The sequence below is a fragment of the Sturnira hondurensis genome, unplaced genomic scaffold (genome assembly GCF_014824575.4).
Source record: "Sturnira hondurensis isolate 20B ecotype Veracruz unplaced genomic scaffold, ASM1482457v3 Scaffold0007865, whole genome shotgun sequence".
In the NCBI taxonomy this organism is placed as follows: Eukaryota; Metazoa; Chordata; class Mammalia; order Chiroptera; family Phyllostomidae; genus Sturnira; species Sturnira hondurensis.
This window is the reverse complement of record NW_028080496.1, coordinates 2627120-2651340: the sequence shown is the minus strand read 5'-3', so window position 1 is coordinate 2651340 and position 24221 is coordinate 2627120. Positions and strand designations below refer to the sequence as shown.

Below are 24221 nucleotides of genomic sequence, written 5' to 3'. Positions count from 1 at the left end.
ACTGAGGCCAGAGCTCTGTGTGTGTGCATGCCGTGCATGCACGCTTTAACAAACTACATTTCGTGAGAATAGTTCAATAATACGAAAAACGAATTACGTAACTGTGTGTGGTGCCAGGTGGGTACTGGACTCCGGAAACTATATGAATGTCCACCCACCATGCCGCACCAGTGAGACAGACATAAAATAATACTGAATGTCAACTGTAATTTACAAAAATTTCTGAAGAAGCAAATTTACAACCAGTAGGATCGTGTTCAGCAGAAGATGGACAGGACGGTGGGTCGGTAAAGACGCGCAGACAGCGCGTGATCGACGGAAGGGAACAGAGCGAGGAAAAGACAAGCGGATAAACAGACAGCTGGTCACGTCGACGGAGAGGCAGGTGCATCAGAGGGACCCAGGCCGCCGGGGAGACAGGGAAGGCGGGGTGCAGAGGTGTGTGCACGGGGAGCTGGAAGAACAGACGGATGGACGGGAGCGGGGAGGCTGCAGAAGGGGGTACTTCCTTTCAATGGTGCCCTCCCCCTCTGCCCCCTCCCGCCCCCTCTGCGGCCTCCAGGCCCCTGGAGTGAGTACGCGGAGAGCCCCGCCCACACGTGCACCGACCCCGCCCACTCACCGCCCGGACCCGCGCTCCAGCCCCCGGAGGCGGGGTCTTAACCTGCTCCACCGGAAGTTCACGAGCTGGGCCCGGCTGCGCGGATGAGGACCGACGCCGGCGGTGGGGTCCCCAGCCCGCGCCTAAACAGGTTCTCCGTGCGGCGCAGGCCCTTCTGGGTCTCAGTACCCGTTGCAGTCCGTCCCGGTCGCACCTGACGCTCCCAGAGCGCCGGGCCCCGCAGGTAAGCCGCTGATTGTGCGGCCACACCGCCCCCTAGCGGGGGCTGTGGCTACCAGCACAGCGCGCGCCCTCGCTGGTGGTTTGGTTAACCTGGCTCTCGCCCAGAGAAGGCGGAACTTTGCCTCACCTGCCACCGAAAACCGAAGGGGGAGAGGGCAGGCTTCTTTCTACACAACTGTTAACGGTTCCTTTCTGTAACGCCCCTACAGAAAGAGCTCCATGAAATATAATTGAGAAGATCAAACCTCTATTGAAAGGCATTCTCCGAAGTCGGCCAGTACTCGGTAATTTGACAAGAGACATAGGAACAAAGCTAAAGGGACGTGAAATCTGGATCTTAATTACGGACTACACCGCACTGAATGTTAAATTCCCTGATTTTGATTCTGCGCTTCTGTAAAAGACACTGAAATAAATACTCAGGCCAAAAGGCACATTTCTGTGTGTCTACACATTTTCTGAACCATTGAGAATCAGAAAAAGAAAAATGTGTGTAGAGAGAATATACAGTAAAGCATTTGGGGCAAAATGTAAACAATTGGTAACTATAGATAGAACACCCAGAAGCTCCTTTGGACTGTTCCTGCAACTTCTCTCCAACTTTGAAATCACAAAACATTTTTAGAATGTGGCATCTGACAGAACAGACCGCCATCAGCGGACAGCCAAACTCACCTGGGTTCTGCCACTTCCTGGCAGAGACCACATGAAGCACCACATAAGCCTGGTGCACCCACACCCAGATCAGCACCCGCAGTAAAATGCAGACAGGCGTGCAAAACGCAAGTGAACGACTCCTTCCCCCACGACTCAGCAAGAGGCACCGGCCCGGCCCACACTTGCAGTTGACCCACAGCCTCAGCAGGTCCTAAGCTCAGAGCCACCCACCCAGAGTCCAGCTGGTGAGCTCGCCCGTCCCCGAGAAAGAACCCCTTCCCTTTGCTCCATCGCCCCCGACCCCACAGACGACACAGGCAAAGTTGTCGATGGTTTATTGATAATATTACAGTAGAAAGATTCAAACAGCTCCACGTGGTGTTTTGAAATTCATCCCGACTGTAGGCTGAGTGACCTGCAGGTTCGACAGACTGCCGAAGTCCTGAAACAACAAAGTGGGTTCAGTGGGCTGCACCAGCGAGATCTGTGGTCAGAGCTCCAGGCTCACCCCCGGGCCATGCTGGGCACCCACCAATTAGGGGTCAAGTTGCTGGGACCCTAAGAAACCCAACAAAGGGCCTTCTCCTCCCCACCTCAGAATAAAAAACTCACAGGGTACCTACTCAGATCTCAAGGGCCCTGCATTTCAACAATAAGCTGTTAGACTGCTGTTCTGTGCACTGTGGGACGCTTAGCAGCACCCCTGGCCTGTCTGTCAGTGTCCACTACGGGTCCCCGAGCTGTGACAACCAAAACATGCCCCAGGGTGGGAGTACCTCTCCCTCTGAGAATCACCGCACCAGGGCCCACGAGGAGCCGCTGCCTTTCCAGGACCAGCCTTGGAGGCTGGCTCACAAATGGCAGGCCCTGGGCCATCAACGTGTGAGGGACCCACCCGTGTGTGAGGTCGGAGGACAGGCCGGGCCCTGCCCTGCCGGGCCCGGGCCCTGACGCAAGCTCAGTCTGAGTGGGGCAAAGAACGCGAGGGCCCACCAGATACCTGAAACAACTCTCCATTTTATCCTCAACAGCCAATCTTTACAGTTGAAACTAGAAGGCTGCCTTCATAGGGTGCTCTAACTGGAGTTCCTGTTCTGAAGCTGGGTGGTGGGGACATGGGAGTTCATCCTGTCTGCTGTCTTTGTGAATGTCTTAAGCAGTTCATGATGATAGAAAACGAAGCGTGAAGTTGCTCTAAATCATCAACTGCCTAACTGGACTCTGAAGCTCGTGCTGCGTTCACCACACTTGGAAAAGTGTGAAGAGAAGCCACAGAAGAGACACACATGGCCCTGTTCTCGGGAGAATGACACTGAGTGGTGCCTGGTAGCAAGTGCCTGGCGATGACACTGCACCTCAGGTGGGTGGTCAGCACTCAAAGAGGGAATGAAGTCCCCGAGGCAAAGCCCGCAGAATAAAAAAGAGGACCAGGGCCACGACCACGAGGGCAAATGTGAGGACCCAGCCACAGAACTGAGGATGAGAGAACTGTGCATGGAAAACACTCAGAAGAACACCCAGTGTTACTACTACAGGTGGGAGAAAGCCCCTGGGAAGTCCTACTCGGGGTCTCACTCACCAGGAGCTTCAGCATTTCCTTGGTGTCAGGGTCAACCTCAATGATCTCCTGATCCAGGGCTGAGACCTGGAAGGAACAGGAACGCGGCAAACATCAATCCACGAGTTGTCTCTCACCTGCCCCGCCCCTTCCTTCCCCGGCATTCTCAAGTAAGAGGGGGCGCTCGTGAAGGAGCCAAGATGGATCCCACAAGGGAAGCAGTCAGCTCATGGACCACAGGCCCCAAAGTGTGGCCCCCAAAGATCGGTTCTTCTCCTTTTACCTTGTATGCCCTCATTATCTTATTACTGGTACTTAAAAACCCAAAGACCACGTTATAACTTAGGAACACTTGGGGCGACGCAACATAATAAAACCAGAAGGCATGACGAGGAAAACCTCATGAAGGGGTAGCTGGCCATGTGGAAACCCGAATGGACTGGAATGGCCCCAACAGGGCGGAGGGGAGACTAACAGGCAGGCAGGCTGTGGGCGCCTGCAGCTGGATAAGGGTATACGGATCAAGGACCTCCTTCTCCAACTCAGCTGCGGTGCCTTTAGAAACCAGGCACCTGGCAGGGCCCCTTTCCCGGGAGGAGCCGGAGGCCCGGGCCGAGGCCCAGACAGCTCACCTCGGGAACGTAGTTATCCCTCCGCTCTCTCTCCTCCTCCTGCAGTTTGATGGAGATGCCTCTCACCGGGCCTCTCTGAATCCGCTTCATCAGATGCGTGACATAGCTGCAGGGTTCAAACGCCCAAGAAAAACACTGAGAACAGGCGCGGGGGCACAAGACGTCCGGGCAGACAAGCGGCAGTTTTAGTTTTTCCCACAATGAGAAGGGAGAGGATTCGTCATCCTAAGGAGCTGCGACTCTGGACCAAACACCGCTCCGCCGCCTAAACACGCCTATCACACCCGCTCTCCCAATTCTGTCAAAGCCATTAGATCCTTCCCAGGTGTCGGCTTCTCTCCTCCCAGTCCCAATTTATCGCTCTTAGCACTAAGTCTTCTGGGAAGGTGGGAGGGATAATGGTAATGGAAGACTCCAATAAGAATAATGCATATACATATATGCAGAGTCTTCCGGGGGTCTGACCGTGGCTCAGGTGTCCCGGCCAGAGGTGACGGTCCCCACAAGGAACCTTGCAAAACCCCGGGGCCATCGGGGAGACTTGAGCTCGCGAAACCCCTAGGGCATAATCCCTGCCCCGGGTCCAGCCCCACTTCGGGAAGGACAGACCCAGGGCAGCCCCGGGCCTCGGCGTCCCACTCCACTCACCCCGCTATCTTGTTTCGGAGCTTCTTGCTGGGGATAATGGCGATCTCCTCGCACACGCGCTTGTTGGTGTGGAAGTCATTGCCCAGGCGCGTGTAGTACTTCTCGATGATGACCCGGGCCGCCTTCTTCACGGTCTTGGTGCGAACGCGGCCCTGCGGGTGGAGAAGACAGGGTCATTGCCAGCCAGGACACCCCTCCTGGGGAGAGGGTGGCGTCACGTCCCGACCACATCAGGGTCTGTGGGCTGGGGTCGAGCCCCGGAGAGGAAAGAGCCGGCTGGGCGGTGCTGGAGCGCGAGGAACAACGCGGAAGCCAGCGGCCCGCAGAGTCTCTGGCCTGACAGGGCCCGGTGTCCCTCCTTGCGGGCTGCAGGCAGCGGAAAGAGGCAGATGGAAGTCGATTGCGAGAAACAACAGATCCAGGTCAAAGAACCTACCATCTTGACGGGTCCCTGGTAAAAGAGGAAACAGGAAGTACAAAGGAGGCCTATAAAGCTCAGGCTAGATAGCCGCTTCCGCCTTGGCCGGGACCTGCGGAGCCTACGCGGGAGCGTGGCAGCGACCCCTGGTGGAGCGGGGCGGAAGTGCAGGCAGCCGCCACCACCACGAGGGGCGGGGCTCCCGTTTACAGACCCCGCCCCCTAGCGTATCCCGGTGCTTTCTCTAGTGCCTGGGTTGTGTGTGACCAGAGCCTCCTGTTGGATGTGTCCAGGCCCCTAGGGGTGCATCTCTTCCTCATATGCCAGAGCGAGGGAAGGAGAATGCGTCAGTCCTTGGGAAGGCCATTTGGTGGCAATGGAAAGGTGAGGGAGTAGATGTCTCCCACCCAGTCCGCGGTCAGATGTTTATCCTGTTAGCTTGGTGAAACCCCAGGTACAACCGGGAGAGGTTTATCTCACTTCTCCCCAGCCTACACGAGGGGCTTTCTGTCCAATTTCTAAAGCATCGCTACCCTTTTATGTCTGCATCTCTCTAGTACTGTGTTCTGCGCTGTAAAATGCACTCCCGTGTATAATGCACACCCACTTTTTTAAAAAAAAAAGATTTTATCTTTAGAGGGGAAGGGAAGGAGAGGAGGAAATATCAATGTATGGTTGCTTCTTGTGAGTCCCCTGCTGGGAACTGGCCTGCAACCCAGGCATGTGCCCTGACTGGGAATCGAACCTCGATCGTGAGGTTCGCAGGCCCATGCTCAATCCACTGAGCTACACCAGCCGGGGTGCACACCCACCTTTTTGGCCCAAACTTCCAGGAAAAAAAAAGCTTTCATTTTTATTTAATTCCATTTTTATTTATTTGTATTTAAGTATTTGTGTTTTTATTATAAAGGAATTTTAGCAATTTTGAACATTACAGTACAAGAAATTTTATGTAACGAATAATTACAAAATACAAGAGCAGATACAAGGTATTTCACATACTACCCACGTATAATTGCACACCCTTTTTTACCCTAAAAAACGGGCAAAAACGTGCGCGTTATCTATGGGCAAATACGGCACTTGTCACAGTGACTGTTTTCTTATCCGGCTGAGCTCCATGACAGCAAGGGCCACTTGGTTAAGCTACTCACCTGAACAGTGTGCTCAGTACAAGGCACGCCCTTCAATTAAACCAAGGGCCCAGAACACCTGCAAAGCTCCCAACCATTGGGGCACTTTCTGCCTTAAGGCTGTTCCTGTCATGCACCCATCCTAAAATTAGGCCCTATTCAGCTAGCAGCCCTGGCCACCTTTGAGGNATAAAGGAATTTTAGCAAATTTGAACATTACAGTACAAGAAATTTTATGTAACGAATAATTACAAAATACAAGAGCAGATACAAGGTATTTCACGTACTACCCACGTATAATTGCACACCCTTTTTTACCCTAAAAAACGGGCAAAAACGTGCGCGTTATCCATGGGCAAATACGGCACTTGTCACAGTGACTGTTTTCTTATCCGGCTGAGCTCCATGACAGCAAGGGCCACTTGGTTAAGCTACTCACCTGAACAGTGTGCTCAGTACAAGGCACGCCCTTCAATTAAACCAAGGGCCCAGAACACCTGCAAAGCTCCCAACCATTGGGGCACTTTCTGCCTTAAGGCTGTTCCTGTCATGCACCCATCCTAAAATTAGGCCCTATTCAGCTAGCAGCCCTGGCCACCTTTGAGGGCCTCATTAGCCTACGGAGTACCCTGCCCCCTCCCCCCAACTCTCCTAGTCCCAGGCCCTCCCCCAACTCAAGGGAAGGCTGGGCTGGCCAGGTTGGGTGAGTTAAGGGGCACAGGGCTGTGCCGCATCTGTCAGTGTCCCTACTCATCACCTCAGTCAGTCCTGTCACTCTGGACTGAAGGTAAATGAAGGCTGAGGGACAGGAAGCCCCTCTACAGCGTAGGGAAGAAGAGACCAAAAGGGAGGGCAGGCGCTCCTTCGGTAGCCACTTAAGTGGCTACTTAAGTTACCAGCAAAGGTCAAACCAAGCCTCCACCAGCCAGGCCTCCAGTGAAAGGTGAGGTCTCTCCTTGGCTGAGGGACCCCCGGTCCCCGGCCCTCCCTCACCCCTGAGTTGCTGCACCAGTCACAGGAAGGCCCTTCAGCATGAGGGTCCCAGGCACCTCAGCCTAAAACGCACTCCTCCGAAGGATCAGTACGGCAGATGTTCCAGGCACAACCTACCTGACAAAATCAGCAGGCCCTCTCACCAATCCAGGGAGCCCGAGAGGACAAGGGCTGGCGACAGGGCTCTCTGGAGAGTAGTGAAAGTACCACGAACGACTACCTCCCCAGCCGCGCCCCCCCCCCCCCCCCCCCCANCCCCCCCCCCCCCCCCCCCCCCCCCCCCGCCAAGAGAAGTGGGTCGCCTGGTGAGCCCTTGAGGACAGGAAGCTTGGAGAAGAGGCTGGAACCTCACAGGAAAAACCAGACAAGCGGCTTGCCTGACGTCGGACCAGCTGGACCCCAGCGCCTCCGAGCTGGGTCTGGGACTGAGAGGAGCAGCCCCCAAAAAGCCTAAGTGAGGGCTTTCTACACTTGGACTAGTGGTACCCACCTGCCAGAGAGGCATCTCCAAGGTGCACTTGACCATGGAAGTGACCAAGAAGTACCTACAGGGGCAAGTCTCCCACAGGGTCCTACCACCCACCTGGGCTGGAATCTCATCGCAGGAAACCCAAGGAAATTCGAGTTTTCACTCTGGAGTCTTACTTACGACCCCACTGCTCCCCAGTGCCCACCCCTCAGACACAGAGACAAGAAGAGAACTCTGCTGCAACGTGTTTATTATGTGCCAAAAAAAAAACAAAAACAAACAAAAAATACACCACAGCTTACTCCACACATCTGCAGGAGAGTGCAGTCTTGCCTGCATGTACTACAATGAGGTAGAGACTTCACACACAGCTTCACAAAACCCACAGAGTAGCTGGGATATGCAACGGTGCAACGTCAGCTCAGCGGGGAGGGGGGTTATGACACTGGTTCTTTGGCACACAGCTTCCCAAAGAGGGGCAAGTAGATTTCAAATACAAAACAAAACAAAATAAAAAAAAGGGAAAACAAAAAGTCAAGTTTTCAAATTCCAGTAGCATTTCCGTCCACTGCAACTGTTGCTCCATACAATTCTCAAATCGAAGAAACAAGGGAGGAGTTCTCGTCCCCTCTGAGAGAAAGGGCTCCTGTGAGCCTCCGTCTGCCCCCACCGAAAAGCAGCCCTTATTTTAGCTCAGTTACAAAAGAAAGGAGTCCTGTGACTTTGTGATTAAAAACTTCTATCAACCCTCCCCCCCAAATAAGTGCAACTTAAGGTGTAATAAACCACTGAAACTTATATATATAGCAGCTGCTCTAACACCATGTACCTGGTCCAGTATGCAACTCAAAAACATTTTTTTTTCTTGGTTGCAAATTTTTTTTCTTCATTCGCAACTGTGAGAAACAGTGACCAGCAGTCCCCCAGACACAAATTTGCTATAATGTTAAAAGCTGCCAGGAAAGGAAAAAAAAATCTCTTGTTCCAAATGACTTAAAAACTATCTTAAGGAGTGTAAAAAGGAACCGGTAAAAACCCTCGAGCATAAAATATGAAATATGATTTTGGTTTAAATGAAGAGCAAAGTCTCCTTGTTGTTTACAGTAAAAAACACCAGCTGAACACTCAGTTTATGCCGTTCAGGTGGGGGTTAAATAAATGGAAAGGCACTGTATGGCAACTGCAAGAATGAAACCAGCGAGACCTGCGCATCACCACCATCAGTATTGCAAGGAATGTAAAAAAAGCGCTTTTAATAAATAAACCTAGATGTAGGCATCGTGTCAGTACCTTCTGGACACGTAGTTCTTTTTTTGCTTTTCATCGGCAAAATGAGGAACTAAAAATCTGGGAAAACTACAGAGTCGCTTGGAGGGCGAGCCAGAGGGTCCTTGCCCTGCCCCAGCCCCTGAAAACAAACCCGACAAAACTCATTGTGCATTAATTAGTGCAGAAACAAAGACAGACTCAGCAAGTGCAAAGGTGACTACAGTCTTCCCTTGTCCCCGGGAAGCCAGCTCCCTGGTCACCGGTGGCCGGGTGGTGCAGGTTGCTGCCTGACCTGCCAGCTGCGGCGCTCGGGCACCACAGGCCACGGCGAGAGGCCGGCTCCTCTAGCTGGAATCCCGGCTCTTCTGGTTCCGCATCAGGGGGCTGTGGTGGCGCAGGCCCTCCGTGCTGTGCCGCCAGTGCCAGCAGCTCCGGCAGAAGTACTTGAAGCACACCTGGCGTGGGAAGGAAGGGGGGGACAGGGCTCTCCTGTGTCAGCACGGCCAGCCCGGCCTGTGAGAGAGGGGCTCCCAGGTCCCTCTCACCCCGGCACAGGCCTGACTGACCCACAAACCTATGGTCCGTGTTCCTGCAGGTGCTGACTTCATCACACATGCTGGGCTCCCCTGGACTGTGTGCAGAGCCCGTGCCGCTCCCCTTGCCCGCTCTAGCCCCCGCCCTTCCCTCGCCTACAGCGGCTGCATCGCAGGCTGCCCCTGTGCAAGGACGTCAGAGCCTAATGCAGACGACGTGCCTTCCGCTTCACCTTAAGTGAGGACAGGCAAGGGTATGCCCCTCGGTCCCCGGCCCACTTTGTGCTCTGGGCTATGTGACCTCTGGCAAGCCCCTGACCTCTGAGCAATCACCTGAAAACGGGCATCATCTGTGAAAGATCTGACGCCCAAAGCCTGCCATGGAGGCTGATCAGAGATGCTCGGCCCCAGGCCTGACCCAGCAACCCAAACGCACTGCACACCCGCCCTTTGCAGCCTCAGTTTACCCACTGACTACCCAGAGTCTGCAAACTGGGCGACAGACAGCACCACTGTGAAAGCCAGGTGTGGATGGACCGCTGGGCCCCCACGCTGCCCCATCACAGACCAGCAACACTGGCGTGACCTGGAACCTTGTCAGAAAAACGGGGTCTCAGGCCCCACTCCAAACCCACGGAGACACAAGTTGCACTTAAACAAGATCCTTGAGTGGTGCGTACGCACATCACAGCACGGGGAGCGTCTCTGCTGAACCCCGGGCCCCGGCCCCGGATCTGTGCACCATCGCCCAGAAACATTTGACCAAAAGCTGCCCATGCTGCTTCCTGCCTGTTTACCACAACTGGGGGTACAAAGCCCCGGTTGGGGAGATCGAAACAGGCCAAGAGGTTCAGAAGTAAAGACGGGGTAACTGAGTGGGGGAAATCGGCCTAGAAGGTCTCAGAATTTGAACAATACTGCTTGGCCTGCAGGTACTGCTGACCACACCCACTCGGGCCCCTGTCATCCTCTGCAGCCACTGATGGGTCAGCAAGTGCACGGCACGGCCTGCCAACATCCCGCACGAGGGGAGGCCCAAGTACCAGGACAACTCAGCGAGCATTCCCGAGAGCTGCGGGTTGGGCTACTGAAGTGTGCCCCTGACCCGACCACCAGTACTTCCTCTTCCTGTGTGCTGAGCGGACCACCAGGGACCTGAGAAGGCCAACACTCTGTGTGGCGAACGTGGCGTGACTACTTTTATTCAAGGGTGGGGGGAGTTCCTGGACACCTCAAATGTCTAGGGGACTCACCTGATCTCGGCAGAAGAAAGGGCCAGGCTGAGAGCTGCAGATGTGGCAGAGAGAATCCTCCAGGTAGGGGTCGATCTGAACCTGCACAGAGCCAAACAGGAGAAGGAAGTGGCTCTCCCCACTGGGAGGCCAGTGGGCCCTCTGTGTGAGGCAGGGCGCTTCCTGTGTTAAAGGCGCCTGGGGAGAAGGGCGGGCGGAGAGGACAGACGAACACACCACGGAGGGCCCAGCTGGCGGCCTCTGCAGCTGGGCGACCGCATGCATTCGTTCCTGCCTGGACTTCCCGGCACACTGGACCCCACACACTTCCACCCAGCGACAGATGCGTGTTAGGAGGACACAGACCAGGGGAAGGACGTCAGGCTACCTAGCAATGCCCACCCAACTATACCACGGCCACAGAAGGCGGAGAGGGCTTCTCCGGAGGTACCGACACCAGGCTCACCCCTTTCCCTGACCTGACCCCCGTGGGTCCCTGGGGCTTGGCTCCCTGCCTGGGGCACACCCCCGTCTCAGAACTGCCCAGGGTAGTAAGGGGGGGCGGGCGGGCGGGAGAAGCAGAGACCTGCCCCTCACCTTCTTGGTGAACTTGGTGGTTTTGATCTCCACAAAAGCAGCGCTCACAGCTTTCAAGTAACTGCGCTGGTTATTGAAAGTCACGCGACCCGACCCTGGAGTAGGAACAACAGAACGAGTGTGCCTTCGGGACTCTCCGCAACGGTCCTGGTCGGCTCGCAGGAAACCCTGGTCCCACACCAGTGAAGTCCCTCAGATATATAACGGGGGCAACTTACGCAATTTCAAGTTTTCTAGGAGCCATGTTTAAGTAGGCAAACACGTGGTGGAATTAAAGTTTAGTAATTTATTTTATTTGACCCCAATATCCCAAATCTTACCATTTCAACATGGGGCACTGGCTACATTTCAAGTGCTCAGTAGCCATATGCGGCTGGTGGCTACCACGTCAGGTGACACGGTGACAGACCATGATGGCATGAACCCAGGAGAGTGGGGGGGGAAAGAGTTTGCTGACAGAAATGGGGAGGGAGGAGAGTCCTCTGGGGTGGGCAGACACAGAGGTGAGATGAAAAGACTTAGACTGGAAACCAAGAGGCAGAGAGGACTTCTCTCGGAAGGTGGCCCGGCAGCCAAACCCTCCTCTGAGGTCCTCAGAGACCTGGCAGGGAGCCGGGAGAGCCCCGGGCACTAGGGCCGCCTCTGCCCGTTCCCAGTCTGCTGCGCCGCTCCCGTGCGTACACGGCTCCTCCTGGCTCCCAGACTAGACTCAGAGGGGGCAGGCAGGCAGGCGTCTGGGAGGGTGTGCCAAAGGTCGATCAGAAGGCTCCGGCTCCGCCCCACCTCCAGAGCCTGCCCCTGAGATCATCCTGCAGCGTCCAGGGAGCTGACCCAGGAGCTGACTCAGTCCGCTGCCCCCTGCCCTACGCTGGGGTGGCAGAGGGTGGCTGCACTGCTGCCTGAGTCACCCAGGGCTCTCCTTCAGCCGGACCTTACACAAAAGACACCTCTCAAGAACTCTTAATAGAAACTGCCAGGCAAGTTCAGAAAAGTCCCAGCCTCGTAACGAAATATGACCTGTTGTCTGTCCCAGACGGTTTGGCTCTGCGCTTCCCACCCAAGTTCCCGTCTCGTTTCACCCGCTAGGTCTCCGACCTCTGTGTGTCTTCCCTGTCAGGGCAGGTGGGGGAGGGTGGGTGCAGAGGGGCGATACCCGTGGCTTACCTACAGAGAGACACTGAGCTGCTGGTGCACGTCCGTCTGCAGACCTGGGTCAGCCTCCCTCTCCGCCCCGTGGGGATGTACCACAGTCCTGGGCTACCTCCCAGGGGCCACCGAGCCTCCCCACACAGAAGTGGGACACTCACCAATGGGATACTTGTGCTTATCTGTGTCAATCCCGGCGTAAACCACCCCACCAAATAGGTCGTTCAGGATGGCTGCCAGGGCCTCCGCGTTGAGCATCCCGTGCAGAGCGCCCACAAACACTGTCCTGCTGGGGTCGAGTCTCTGAGACGGGCTCCGGACAAAGTTGCTGTCAGCCAAGACCCAAGGGATCACTTGTACCTGCAAACCGCCCAGAGGCGTGTCACCTGGCGGGCGCGCAGACACAGGCTCCTGCGGGTGCGGAGCGGGGCTGCCGAGGCCTGGGTGGCCAGCGAGGAGGGCTTGTTGCCCCAGCACACGGGCCACCCTCAGCACCACCTGGGGGAGTGACTTGCACTGAGTCCGTGTGTTTCCGGGTGGACACAGAGGGGCCCAACAGAAGCCCCTCCCCCTGGAGGGCAAGCAGGACAGCACCGAGCCATCCCACCCAGGATCCCAGCACCGAGTCAGAACTTTCAACCGTGTGGTGCCAGCGAAGCACCCAGGACTCTGAGAAACAGGGCACAGGGCAGAGTCCCCAGGACGGGAAGGACTGCCAGGGAAACTGAAGGACAGGAGGTGGAAGGTAGAGGGTGGGCGCTGAAGGGATCTGAGATGGTCACTGGCACCAGGCCTCAGGGCCAGTGGGAATGACCGGAGGCAGGCAGCCGGCCAAGGAGGCTCCCGGAGCCGTGTGACCCTGGGCAGGCGCTGACCAGCCCTCTGCCTCTGAACCCCGAGCCCAGAACGCAGTCTGGCCGGCCAGGCAGACAGGGCCACGGTGAAGTGCACTGACAGGTAACCAGTATTTTAGCAGACTGATGTGTAAAGGTCTAAAAAAAAAGAAATGCCTCAAAGCAGAAAATGACATATTTTTCGTTTCTTCATAAATAAAGAAACCAGCAAGAAGGCAGAAACAGTCGTTCAGAGGACAGGAGGGGAAGATGGCAGAGGCCAGGGTGCTGGGTATAGAACAGCCAGGACCAAAATCTCACCCTGGGCCCTGGAGGCGGAGGAGGGGGGTGGGTGCCTAGAAGAATCAGGACTGACGCATTCTAGGCCCAGAAGACCCTGGGGTGAGAGAGCCCAGCAGAAGCGACCAAAAAGCCAATTTCACCAGGAGATGAAAAGGCCCATTTTGTTCTTCCCACTCTCAAAGGAAGTATCACCCATGTGGTCCACGCCCCAAGAGTCACCAGGCTTTGCAAGCTTTTTCTCACACTAAACAGAAAAGGGTGAACCTGGCCCATTACTGTGACAAAATGGGAACCAATACCAGGAAACACCCAGGTAAGAAAGAACCAGCTCTGTCACATGGATTATTTAATTCTGATGTGACTGTCTCAATAAAACAGACATTTTACCCCTGCCCCTTACTCTAAAGATTTTTTAAAAGATTTTGTTTGTTTTTGGAGAGAGGGGAAGGGAGGGAGAGAAACATCAGTGTGTGGTTGTCCCTCCTGCGCCCCCTACTGGGGACCTGGCCTGTAACCCAGGCACGTGCCCTAAGCGGGAATCGAACCAGCGACCCTTTGGTTCACAGCCTGCACTCAATCCACTGAGCTATACCAGCCTGGGCATCTACAGATTTTAACAGACTTTATTTTTGAGAGTGGTTTCGGGTTCACAGCAAAATGATGGTAAAGTGCCTCCCACACCTCCGACACGCAGCCTCCCGGTGCCTTGGTTACGGCTGGCGAGCCTCCGAGGCCACGTCACTATGCACCCAGGTGTCGTGGGGCATGTTGTATGGGTTGTGACTCACGTATTCACTGTGGTGGTGTCACACCTACTCACCGGTCCCTTCCCTATGAGCCCTGGGAACAGTTTCCATCTTTTTACTAAAACGTGCCTGTCGACTCCCTGTTTCTAGGTGAGGAAATGAGGTTTCAGCGACGTCAGGTGTCTAGCCTGATGTCACGCAAGTGACGTGCTCTAGAACCAGAACGGTGAAGGAACACCGGTGCCTAACTGAACTGAACGACTTCCGTTAAGGGACGTGGGCCCTCACAACCTGAGGGCGTCTGGAGCTCAGGGCCCAGGGACGTCCTTTAAAACCCGTTGCTCTAACGCTGTCCCCTGGAGCCCCGTGGGCAGCGTGGCACGGAAGAGGAGGTCCTCTAGCTCCACCCAGACAGACCCAGTACGTCGGGAAGGAGCCCAGGAACGTGCTGTGAGGTCCCAGGTGGGGAAGGTAGGCGGGAGACCTGGGGTACAAGGGGCGTGCAGGCCGCCAGCAGGAGAGGCGGGAGGAGCAAGATTGCACATGGGGAGAACCACAGAGCTAGCGAAGCCTGACTGGGAGGGGGCAGCACCCACAGGGCAGGAGGGCACAGAGTGTGCCCCGCCCAGACGGGAAGCTGGCTGTGAGATAGCGACTTCCTCGGGCAGGAGCGCACACACCATTACGACCCAAAGAGTGGTTGTTCTCTGGTTGTTAATGTGATCAAGAATGTTTCTGTTATATTTGCTGTGAGGCAGGAGGAGCAGCCTTCTCGCCTCAGCAGCAACTCTCACCTGGGGCCGGCGAGGCCGCCCACCCCGAGGAAGGCGTGACCTCGCAGGTCAGCTGCCCCAGCCCAGAGAGGACTCGGCGCTAACTCACCTCCTTGCAGCGCATCCTTCGGCTGGCCATCTTGAAATAGTATTCACTCAGGCCGTCCGGGCTCAGCGGGTCATGAGAGCAGGCCTGCAGCAGAGCGCGGACAGACTTCTCCTGCTCGAAGACCAGATACACGTAGCCTGTTTCCAACGAAAGGAGGAAAGGCATTAGAACCCCTCGGGTGGCTCCTCCTCAGCCTCAGTTCTGCGGCTGGGAGGGTCTCCCAAGAGAAGCGACCTCGTGTGTAAAAGGCGGTCCGGTCCCACTCCTGAGGAGCGTTGCCAAATGGAGCCTGTGCTCTTCCCACCGCCCAGGCCAGGGGAGGGAGACCATCCATCTCCCAGCCGGGTGGGGAAGGGACTGGCAAAACACGGACCCGTCAGAGCCCATGGCTCTCCACGCAGGACGCCGTGCAGGTCGGGCAAGCCAGGCTTCCCGCCCAGAGGGAGGGCAGGTCTGTGGGCCCCCTGGGGGGTGTGGGGAGCTCTGCTCTAAAAGCCTACTTAGACCACTGGTCCGGTTCCTCGGTGCATTCCTAGCGGAGTTGGTGCAGGGTGAAAATAGCACCCGCTCCTTTCTACAGGGAAGGGACCTCATTTCCGACCACTGAGGAGTCAGACGCTCGGTCCGCGTCCCTGCCAACCCCAAAGGGACCTCCGAACTAGGTCGGGGGACAGTGCAACTGGGCAGGAAAGGCGAGCGAAGAAAAGCTTTCCAAACGCCTCGTTTCGAGAGGAAAAAAGCCACTGGGTTTGGGTTTGCGGGGGGGAGTACATGAGGGAGTTTCACGCAGGGGTGTCGGGGGACCTCCAACTGCAGGTAAGTTTGGGACAGACAGACTGTTAGCTCGGGAGAGACAGAGGGACGTGCCAGGGTGGGGACCGAGATCTGCGTGCGCCGAGTGCCTAAACCACGGTCCGGCATGCAGTGGTGACACCTCCGTGCAGTCAGGTGCGAGGGGGAAGCAAAAAGCTCCTACCATGTCTGCATTACCTTTAGGCACATTACCTTTGGGAGGGCACCGCGGGTGCTTGCCATCCTTACCAGGCCACTCCACACTCAAAGAGCCGAAGACACGGAAAGTGTTAATCAATCCAGCTGCAGAGAGATGCACAAGAACGGTGGACGCTGTGGCACGCCCACCCCAGGACGGCCCAGCAGCCTGGAGTCTAGAAGTGCAGCAACTCAGGCAGCGGCTCAGCCCGGCCTCCAGCCCACGCACCACGCTCCTGAAAGACATGCCCCCCCTCCCCCGCAACGATGGAAGCGGGAGGGCCCAGGCAGCTCACCTTCCGTAATATCCCAAGGAACGCCCCCTAGGAACACTTTGCAAGAGTAGATGGGGTTCTTGTAGTTCCGGGGAGGAAGCTGACCACTCCAGGTACAGGTAGCTTCATTCACGGCTGTGGTGAAAAGAGGAAGAGAGAGAGGCGGCAGCCAGAAAATCAGCAAAGGCAGTCACTTCTCCAGTGAAGTTGTCTGGGAAGAACTGGACAGGCCACGGCCGTAGCTGGCTGCGGGGAGAACACCCACGACCATTCTGAGAGGCAGGGAGACTTACCCACCCCCCCCCCCCCCCCGCCCCAGCCTGATAACCCTCATTCACTGATTCACTGATTCTCCCTCCACAAACGCTGAGAGACATGTAGAGCTCAAACAGTCCCCAAGAAAGCATCTTCCAACATACAACCAGTTCTTTAACCACAAAGCAGTGATATCTAGTCATTACTTAGAATACCAATTGGTTTAAAGTGATTGGAACATAAACAGAACGATTTCGTCTACCATATCCCAAAGGCCAACTGGTCCAAAAGGGCATTATCTCCCAATGTCGAAACAAGAACACCTGACTCTACTTTCCCTGTCTCTGCCCTACACTCCTCATTCACAGAAGTTAGCACAGTGCCAGTGAAACCCACCAGGAGCAGCCCCACAGGAGTGTCACCAATGTCCCCACGTCAAGGCTGCGCCCCACTGTCCCAGAGCCATCCGCGTGGTGTCAAGGCAGCACTGGCCCCTCCGTATGATAAGGGGTCCCCCTGAACCCCTCAGCATCCTCTTGCCACCAAAGACAGGTTGGCCGGGACCCACCTCGAGGTGGTTCTGACTCTGACTCGAACACCCTGTTAAGCAACCCTGCCTGCTGTACGGAGTGGACCCGCTACCCTGTTTGGCCCTGACCATTTCTAGAGGCCTCTCTGTTCTTGGTGACCAATTCAGCCTTCTGTCAGTCCTTCGTCCTGTCCCCACTTGGTCTGTGCTGTTGCAGACCGGAGACTGACCGTGTGGGGAGGGGCAGGCCTTGCCCACCATGCTCCCGCCTTCAGCACTGGGGTGGGGGCCATGGAAACAACCGTCCTTGTCACTCAGGGCGACAACACAGAGACCGCTCAGGGAGCGGCCTGGGCCCAGTGTGCTGCTAGGGTGGGAAACCAGGCACTGTCAGCAATGCTTTGTGAACAGAAACAGAAGTCAGGGTGATGACCTTGTCCAAAGCCGTGGTCATGTCACCACACAGGAAAACAGTGGTACTGGAGAAAATGCAGAGACGGCGGCCAAAGCCGTTAGGCGAACAGGGCCACCGTGCTCTCGGGGGAGGGGGAGATCAGGCCCAGCTCTGGACACTGTGGGACAGAGACACTCAGCACCGACCTGGGCACCAGCTCAGCACCCAAAACCACGGCCGGGGGTGCCCCTGGAAGTCTGAGTAAACGGTGACTGCATAGCTCACTGACTTCCAATCACTGGTGTACGACGAACAGCAAATCTGGAGATCATGTGAATGACAGAACTCAGGGGTCTGGGAGACCAGGACACCGGGGCACATCCCTTCCCTTAGGGGTCGCCCACCGGGGTGCACCCTGGATCTACTGGACAGAAAGCCTCGGGGAGGAAGCTCCAGCAGGGGTGTGCCTGGCATGTCCCTGAGCCAGAGGGGGAAGGCAGACAGAACTCTAAGCGTCACGTTCAGGATTTCTCTTGAAGACGCCCGTGCATCCGTGAGAGAACAAAAAAAGGGACAGCCACACACACAGGAGCCCAAGTGAGACGGATCCAACCCTCAGGGGCACAGCCCTATGCCCCAGGGTTTCCACCTCCTGCGGCTCTGGTTGCCTCACAGAACCCTGGCTTTGTCCCCATTAGCACTCATGTCACAGAACAGAGCGGCTTCGCAGACCCAGAGACCTCGCCACAAAACCCCATCCTCTTCCCAGACAGCCCGCGCCTCCGTGACCCAAGGCTGCTCACCCTGCCCCCAGAAGGCGGCCTGGCACCCCAGGCCGGCCCACCGCCCACTCACCTGCAGCCTGCCGGTGCAGCCTGGCCTCTCTCTCGATGCTGAAGGGGTCTTTGGGAGCTTCCAGGAGGTCCCAGGATGGCCACACCGAAGCCCCTGGCCATCTCTTGGATGTGCTGGTTGGGGAAGGGGTGACTGCCCCGAGAGCGGCTTGCTCTTGGTCCATCCGGGACCCAACCCCCATCTTTAAAGACTCTCTGGGGCCGCCCCCCGTCAGAGACAGGAAGGGCAGTGGGGGCGAGATGCGGAGGCTTGACTAGGGGAGGAAAAAGGGAGACGCCAGTTTTACAGGGCAGTGGTGTGGGAACAGCGACGATCACACCATGAAAAATACCATCACGCACTTGACGTATTCTCCTTCAGACTTCCCTCCCAAGCGTTTTTAAAGTTACTTGTCCTGCTACAATTTAAACAGAGGCTTTTCTCCCCGAGTTAACACTTCTTTTTCCCACTTTGCCCGACAGTCTTCATAACATTGTTAATTAATTTATGATCATCTATTTTGGGAACAAGCTGCATTTCCCCGAACTATTCCTCTATCGCTAAACATTGAGACACCCGCTGAGTTTCCAGGATTATAAACACTTTAAAATGTAGCTTCTTCACATTTTGTGTTTTCTTTGGTCGGATTCCTAGGTCTGGAATGTCAAAATGATCTCTATGTGTGTGTATGGGGGGTGGGGGTGGGGGGTGGGAGAGGCTCTATCAGAACCGTGTCAGAGGTTTCACTACGGCCTTGCGCCCAGGCTTTCAACTGTACTGATTCAGTGGGTAAGATGATATCCCATTATCCAAAAAAAAAACCAAAACCACACACAAAACCCCGACGTAGAACAACTGTTCAACAGAACAAAAGTTCAAATACAGCCTCTGGCTCCTCTCCTGTGAGCCGCCTGCCCACACCCCTTCACCCGCTCACCCTTGGGGTGAGGTCATCTGAGAAAGCTCTTTAAACAGAATCCCGAAACAGGAAAGCTTCTCGAGGCCCACTGCCAGGACTGAGCCCCCTCGCATGTGACAGAAGCAGGAGCACTTGTCTCACTCCGCTCCCGAGGAGGGCACTGTGGCCCTGAGAAGCGAGTGCCTGCTCCTGGGGACCGCTGTGGAAGCGGCCTGAGCCAGGGGAGGGGGGAAGGCTGGTGCCTGCTCTCGCCCTGTGTCAGCTGACAGGGACGAGGCGGGTGCTATGGGTCGTGCCAAGATCAGGACACTGTCACCACCACCAAGGCTGCCAGTCCTGGGTATGGAGGAGAAGAGGGCAGGAGGAGAAGCCCTTCAGTCACAGAACAGTCCTCTCAGGGGGCCGGGGAGGAGAAGGACGGTTTCTCACAGCCGTCCCCACACGCCTTCTCCTGGTAGCCCCCGTTCCGCACCTGCTCTAGCCCACTCAACAGCTCCACCCAGCAGGGGTGCCACAGGCACACAGGGCTGTGAGTAAGGAGTGTGTGTGCAGATTAACTCTGAGGCAGCATCTCACAGATCCACAGTGGCCTCCGGCTGAGAGCTGCCGTGGGCCAGGGGAAGGGACTCGGGAGCCAGACTCAGTCAGATCTAGCCTGAAATCCTGGCCTGCGAATGACAGGCGCGGCGTGCAGATCCCATGGGTCTGTTTCCAGACCCACCACGACAAAGCGAGTCTGGCAAGAAAGCAAGACAACGTCCCTTTGCTGGTGAAGGGCCCTGTGTCAGTCTGTAAAACAAGGTGACCCCCGGGGCATGCTACCTTGTGGGCAGATGTGGGGTTTTTAGAACCATCACTCAGAAATGTGATCTCTCACACATAAACATCCATGAACGACACTGCTTAAAGACGCAAGAAAGCCCCGGATCGGTCAGGAAACAGCGCACTGGAGGGCTCCCCTGTCCACTCTAGAACAACGGTCAGCCAGCAACAGCTCCTGGAGGAACTTGGAAACCGTCCTCCCTGCTCATGGGCACACAACGCACACTGTTCTGTTGAGATGAAAAGCTCTGCCTGTGCCCACGGTGGCCTCCGCCCTCCCAGCCCGTGTTCGAGGGGACACGCGCCCACGGCTCACCCCCGACAAGCTACATACAATCAAGTCGGAAAGATGGTCTGATCCAGAGCTGAAGCCGCTGGTGTCTGAGTCAGAGGGGCTGCTGGAGCGGGAGTCCAGGATGGGCCGAGTGTCCAGGCGGGAGCTCCTGACTGAGGGTGCTGGGAACTTGTCCACCACGTCAGCTCCCAGGGGGTCCAGCGGCAGGAAGCCCAAGGGGGACTTCCCCAGGACATTGCCCAGTGGGTTGTGGAGCATGCTCAGTACTAGGAAGAAGAGAAAAAGGAAGGCTCATGACCCCTCTCATTTCTTCCCAGTCCACAGCCTTCCCTCTCCTCCCACAGCCACCAACACGACGGCCACTGAACGCACCCCAGGACCACAGTTCATGTACAATGCACAGATGCACACCTGGTACCAACACCAGCCACCTGGGGCCATGAGAGGCAGTTACAGGACACCTGTCTGAAGACCGACCAGAGGACCTGCTGTAATGGAAGGAACAAGTCTCCTGCTCTCTGCCACCTGGGCTTCAGGGTCAGTGCCATCAGGGACCCAGTCACGGCTGCTATGAACATCTGGAGAGACACGCCCACGGTGCCATTGGAGACACCTTGGGCACAGACCACATGCCCTCCTCCCTGCCGGCAAGTGTGTCCATGAGAACCACCACTGTTCTCACCCTACATAGCTAACGCAGAGGACTTCGTGCCGCACCCCCAAAGTCTGGGCACAGTATGCACACGCCTCTGAGAGCCCCTTTAAGCAATGCACCCCAAACCTCGATCCTTCGGGAGGGAGGCAGAAGCCAGAGCCACTCTGGCTTCAGACAAACCTGGGATGAAGCCTCGGCCTGACCCCCTCCGTGGACCTTGTGCTCAGGGGAACCCTGCATGTCTCCGCTCTGTTACGGTGTAGAGAACACAGGGTGGGAGCAAGATCCACACTCCATGGTGGAACGTTGCCACACAACCGGGGGGGCACTCGGCACACAGGCAACATGTGCACGTGCGACACCAAGAAAGAGGGAAGTGGAGCCCAGGACAGGCGAAGGACGGGCCGTGTGTTGCCAGTGAAAGGTGGAGTGACAACAGACCAGAAGCAAATGGAAAACCAGCCATTCCCGGGGGCTGCTGGCTGCAGGAGGAGTGTAGGGGGCGGACGGGAGGAAGACCCAGGGTGCGTGACCTCAGGGGGCTGAAGGGGGCTGTGTAGAGTCTGAGCCACTGGGCAGGCCACCCACATGGGCATGAAGGAGCCCACAGCGATCATGGGGCTTGAGGCTGAAACAAATACACGAGAGCGTACACTGAGCCTTTCGGAGGAGGAGGACTGGCGGGGGACGCCCCCACAGACAAAGAGGCATCCTGAGGGACTGGAGGAGCACTCAGAGACGGACAAAGTAAAGGACAGCGTGCTAAGTCTCCCAGAGTCATGCAGGGGAACCCACCATAAAGCAACAGGCACACCCACCCTCAGGAGCGGCCCAAAGGGCTTGCAGACGATCGGTAAAGGCTGGAGCTACACCTTCATGCAAGGTTGAAAAAAAAAGTGCATCTGAAAAGGTCAAAAAGCAATATGGGTGCCACCGTGGACTGCTTTTCTCAGTCACCGATTTGTGTTCTCTCTCCTGGGACAGCTGTTCTACCAGCCACAAATCCATCAAATCACCTGCAATTTTTATTTATTTTTGTCATGTCCACACAGAAATCTTGAGGCTTTGTCAGACTCCTGTGTTAAAGCGAGGGATGATCTCCACCACATCTTCCAGGCTAATAATAGCCCTGCCCAAAGAGGAAAAGGCAGGACGGCCCACGCTGGCCGCCAATGACCTCCGCGTCCTTGCCTGCTCGCAGTGCACGGTGAGTCGTGGGCTCTCCTGTGCACCACGCTCAGTCACGCTCCTGCCCTGTGCCAAGTGCTTCCGTGAGCTGCACACCCAGAATGTGCCAGGCACTGTCAGAAGCACTCCTGGTAAATAATCTTCACGAAGTCCTAACAAGGGGGTCTCATCACCCCATCTTAACAAAGGGAGCCCACGGCTCAAAGAACAAGCGTTTGTGTGAGGAACCACTAGTGAGTGACAGAGGGGGGACCGATTCTTTACGATTCCAAGCTTTGCACCTTCTTCATTAGCATCTTGTTTTTTTAAATACCCATATTCTACATCCACGCGCCTTCACGTCCTTGATCGTCATCTACAGACAAGCTCCCTCACCTCCCTGAGGTCTGTGCCTTGGGAACACCATCGTCCAGGTCTGATCACTTTTCTGGGGCTACTGTGGGAACGCATTAAAGATGCACCGCGGGCCCCACCCCAGACCTGCTCAGTCAGAACCTGTGTTGTCACAGATCCCCGGGAGACCTGTGTGCACGTAGAAAGTTTGAGAAGCACTGATGTAGAAAATCCCAAGCCTTGCTACTTCGAGCGCATCAGTCCCCCTTACCAGCCCCCCAAATCCTTTCATGTCCCATTATTTCCCTTGACTTGGAAATCATAGGTTATTTAAGAACAGCTCTGACGGCGCAATGGCAGCTACTTCCCAAGAGGAGAAAAGGAACCCATTCGGGAACTCTGAGAGCACGGGGCAGGGCTGTGGGAGAGACGAGGGGGAGAGAGGGAGAGAGGGAGAGAGGCAAACGGCTGCTTTGCTGTGTCTCAATGTTAGAACATCTTTATTCTCAACGGTTCAGAAATCACATACACAGACACATACAGGGTGGGGCAAAAGAAGATTTACAGTTGTTCATACGGAAAACAGAATAATTAATAAATAACGATACAAGAATAAACTGTTTTGCGTGCTCACAACCGTAAACCTACTCTGGCCCCACCCTGTAGAGAGATCGTGGGAGTGATGAGGAGGGGCCAGTCGGCAACGGGAGAATCGGACGGATAAGGGAGAATACCAGAATCTTCCACGTGATTTCTGTTTCTTATCTGTAAATTCTGTAAGTTTGAAATTATTTCCCAGAAAACTTTTTTTTTTTAAATGACGGGAAAGAAAACTAGTCAATTCCCATTTGACTCTCTCTGCCGTTTTTGAGACAATTGATCTCAGCAGAGCGTGAGTGAGCGGGGCTAGACTCCCCGGAGGAGAAAACGGTACCTGAGCAGCGTCGGAGTCTCCGTCTAGAAGAAATCATCTCCCTCTAAACGAGCTGTCAAAACACATCCGTACAGGCCTCTGCAGGCACATGTGCACGGGGTTCTGCCTGCTCCACCAGGCACACGATCGGCATCCATCCCTACACCCCACCCGGCAGCACATGGCCCCACACCTGCCAGAAAGTGGGGACTGTGTTTGCTGGATGTACCGAAAGGGACTGTCCCCTAGGCCTTAGAGCCAGAATGCTCACTGAGGCCACACCTTTTCCATCACAGCTCCCCGATTTGAGCACGCCATCCTGACTTCCATGCAACTCAGAACTGCGGGAAAAACCTTAGCTTACCTGCCTCCCCAGCCTGTCACCAACACAGAGACAGAGAGAAGTCCAGGAACCTGCCACGGCCACTGGTCTCAGACACTTCCTTTGAGGGCTGAACGTACGCAGATGCAGGCTGCAGAGTCCCCCTCCCCTGCCCAACCCTCCCAAGAACCCACCGGGACCTTCCCAGCCCCGACATCACTTCTCTGTTCAGGTGCAAGGAGAAAGCACAGAACCTCCCTGAGGTCTACCAACCACACAGGGCAGCGGGGGTGCGGGCTGGAGGTGACGGCCGGAAGGGGCAATGCCATTGGACTAGAGTGCAGGATTAGGGTGCCCAGAATTAACACCTGGGTCACGTCAGCACCGCCGTGCATCTGCATCCTACAAAGACGAAACTGGAAGGGGCCAAGGCTATAGTAGGAGTGTGACTAGGAAACACAGGGAATATGAGAAACCCCAGTTTCCAGGTGCCCGGGCTTCCCAGGTGGTTTGAGAGCTCCTTTAACTGCAGAAGAAGCTGCGTTTCTCAAACTGTCACCTGTGGTCAAGTGCCCTGCAGTGACATGACTGTCCCTGTGCAGGC

The 24221-nt window shown here is 55.9% G+C and overlaps 2 protein-coding genes across 3 annotated transcripts in view; both read right to left on the bottom strand.

Annotated features, from left to right (window-relative positions):
* Positions 1-1819: 1819 nt before the first annotated feature.
* RPS17 (ribosomal protein S17) lies at positions 1820-4869 on the bottom strand. The gene is made up of 5 exons (XM_037053538.1): positions 4776-4869; positions 4340-4491; positions 3692-3797; positions 3081-3146; positions 1820-1943 (listed from the first exon to the last, which is right to left on the bottom strand). Exons 1-5 carry the CDS (start codon positions 4776-4778, stop codon positions 1863-1865), a joined length of 408 nt encoding a protein of 135 aa, XP_036909433.1. The 5' UTR covers positions 4779-4869; the 3' UTR covers positions 1820-1862.
* Positions 4870-7585: 2716 nt separating this feature from the next.
* Positions 7586-24221, bottom strand: part of CPEB1 (cytoplasmic polyadenylation element binding protein 1) — a 46002-nt gene continuing 29366 nt past the window's right edge. Inside the window, exons 4-12 of one of the 2 annotated variants that reach the window (XM_037053536.1) lie at positions 20246-20472; positions 18192-18444; positions 16180-16293; positions 15884-15988; positions 14894-15030; positions 12291-12489; positions 10984-11078; positions 10408-10488; positions 7586-9076 (exon numbers count right to left, since the gene is read on the bottom strand). In XM_037053536.1, coding sequence (XP_036909431.1) covers positions 8966-9076; positions 10408-10488; positions 10984-11078; positions 12291-12489; positions 14894-15030; positions 15884-15988; positions 16180-16293; positions 18192-18444; positions 20246-20472 — 1322 coding nt within the window. In that variant the 3' untranslated portion in view covers positions 7586-8965. The remainder of the gene's footprint in view (positions 9077-10407; positions 10489-10983; positions 11079-12290; positions 12490-14893; positions 15031-15883; positions 15989-16179; positions 16294-18191; positions 18445-20245; positions 20473-24221) is intronic. The other variant, XM_037053537.1, reaches the window with a different exon arrangement.

Coding starts and splice junctions, on each gene's coding strand:
- RPS17 (XM_037053538.1), bottom strand. Junction 3,798..4,339: donor CTCCGAAACAAGATAGCGGG/GTGAGTGGAGTG, acceptor TGAACCCTGCAG/CTATGTCACGCATCTGATGA. Junction 3,147..3,691: donor GGGATAACTACGTTCCCGAG/GTGAGCTGTCTG, acceptor TGTTCCTTCCAG/GTCTCAGCCCTGGATCAGGA.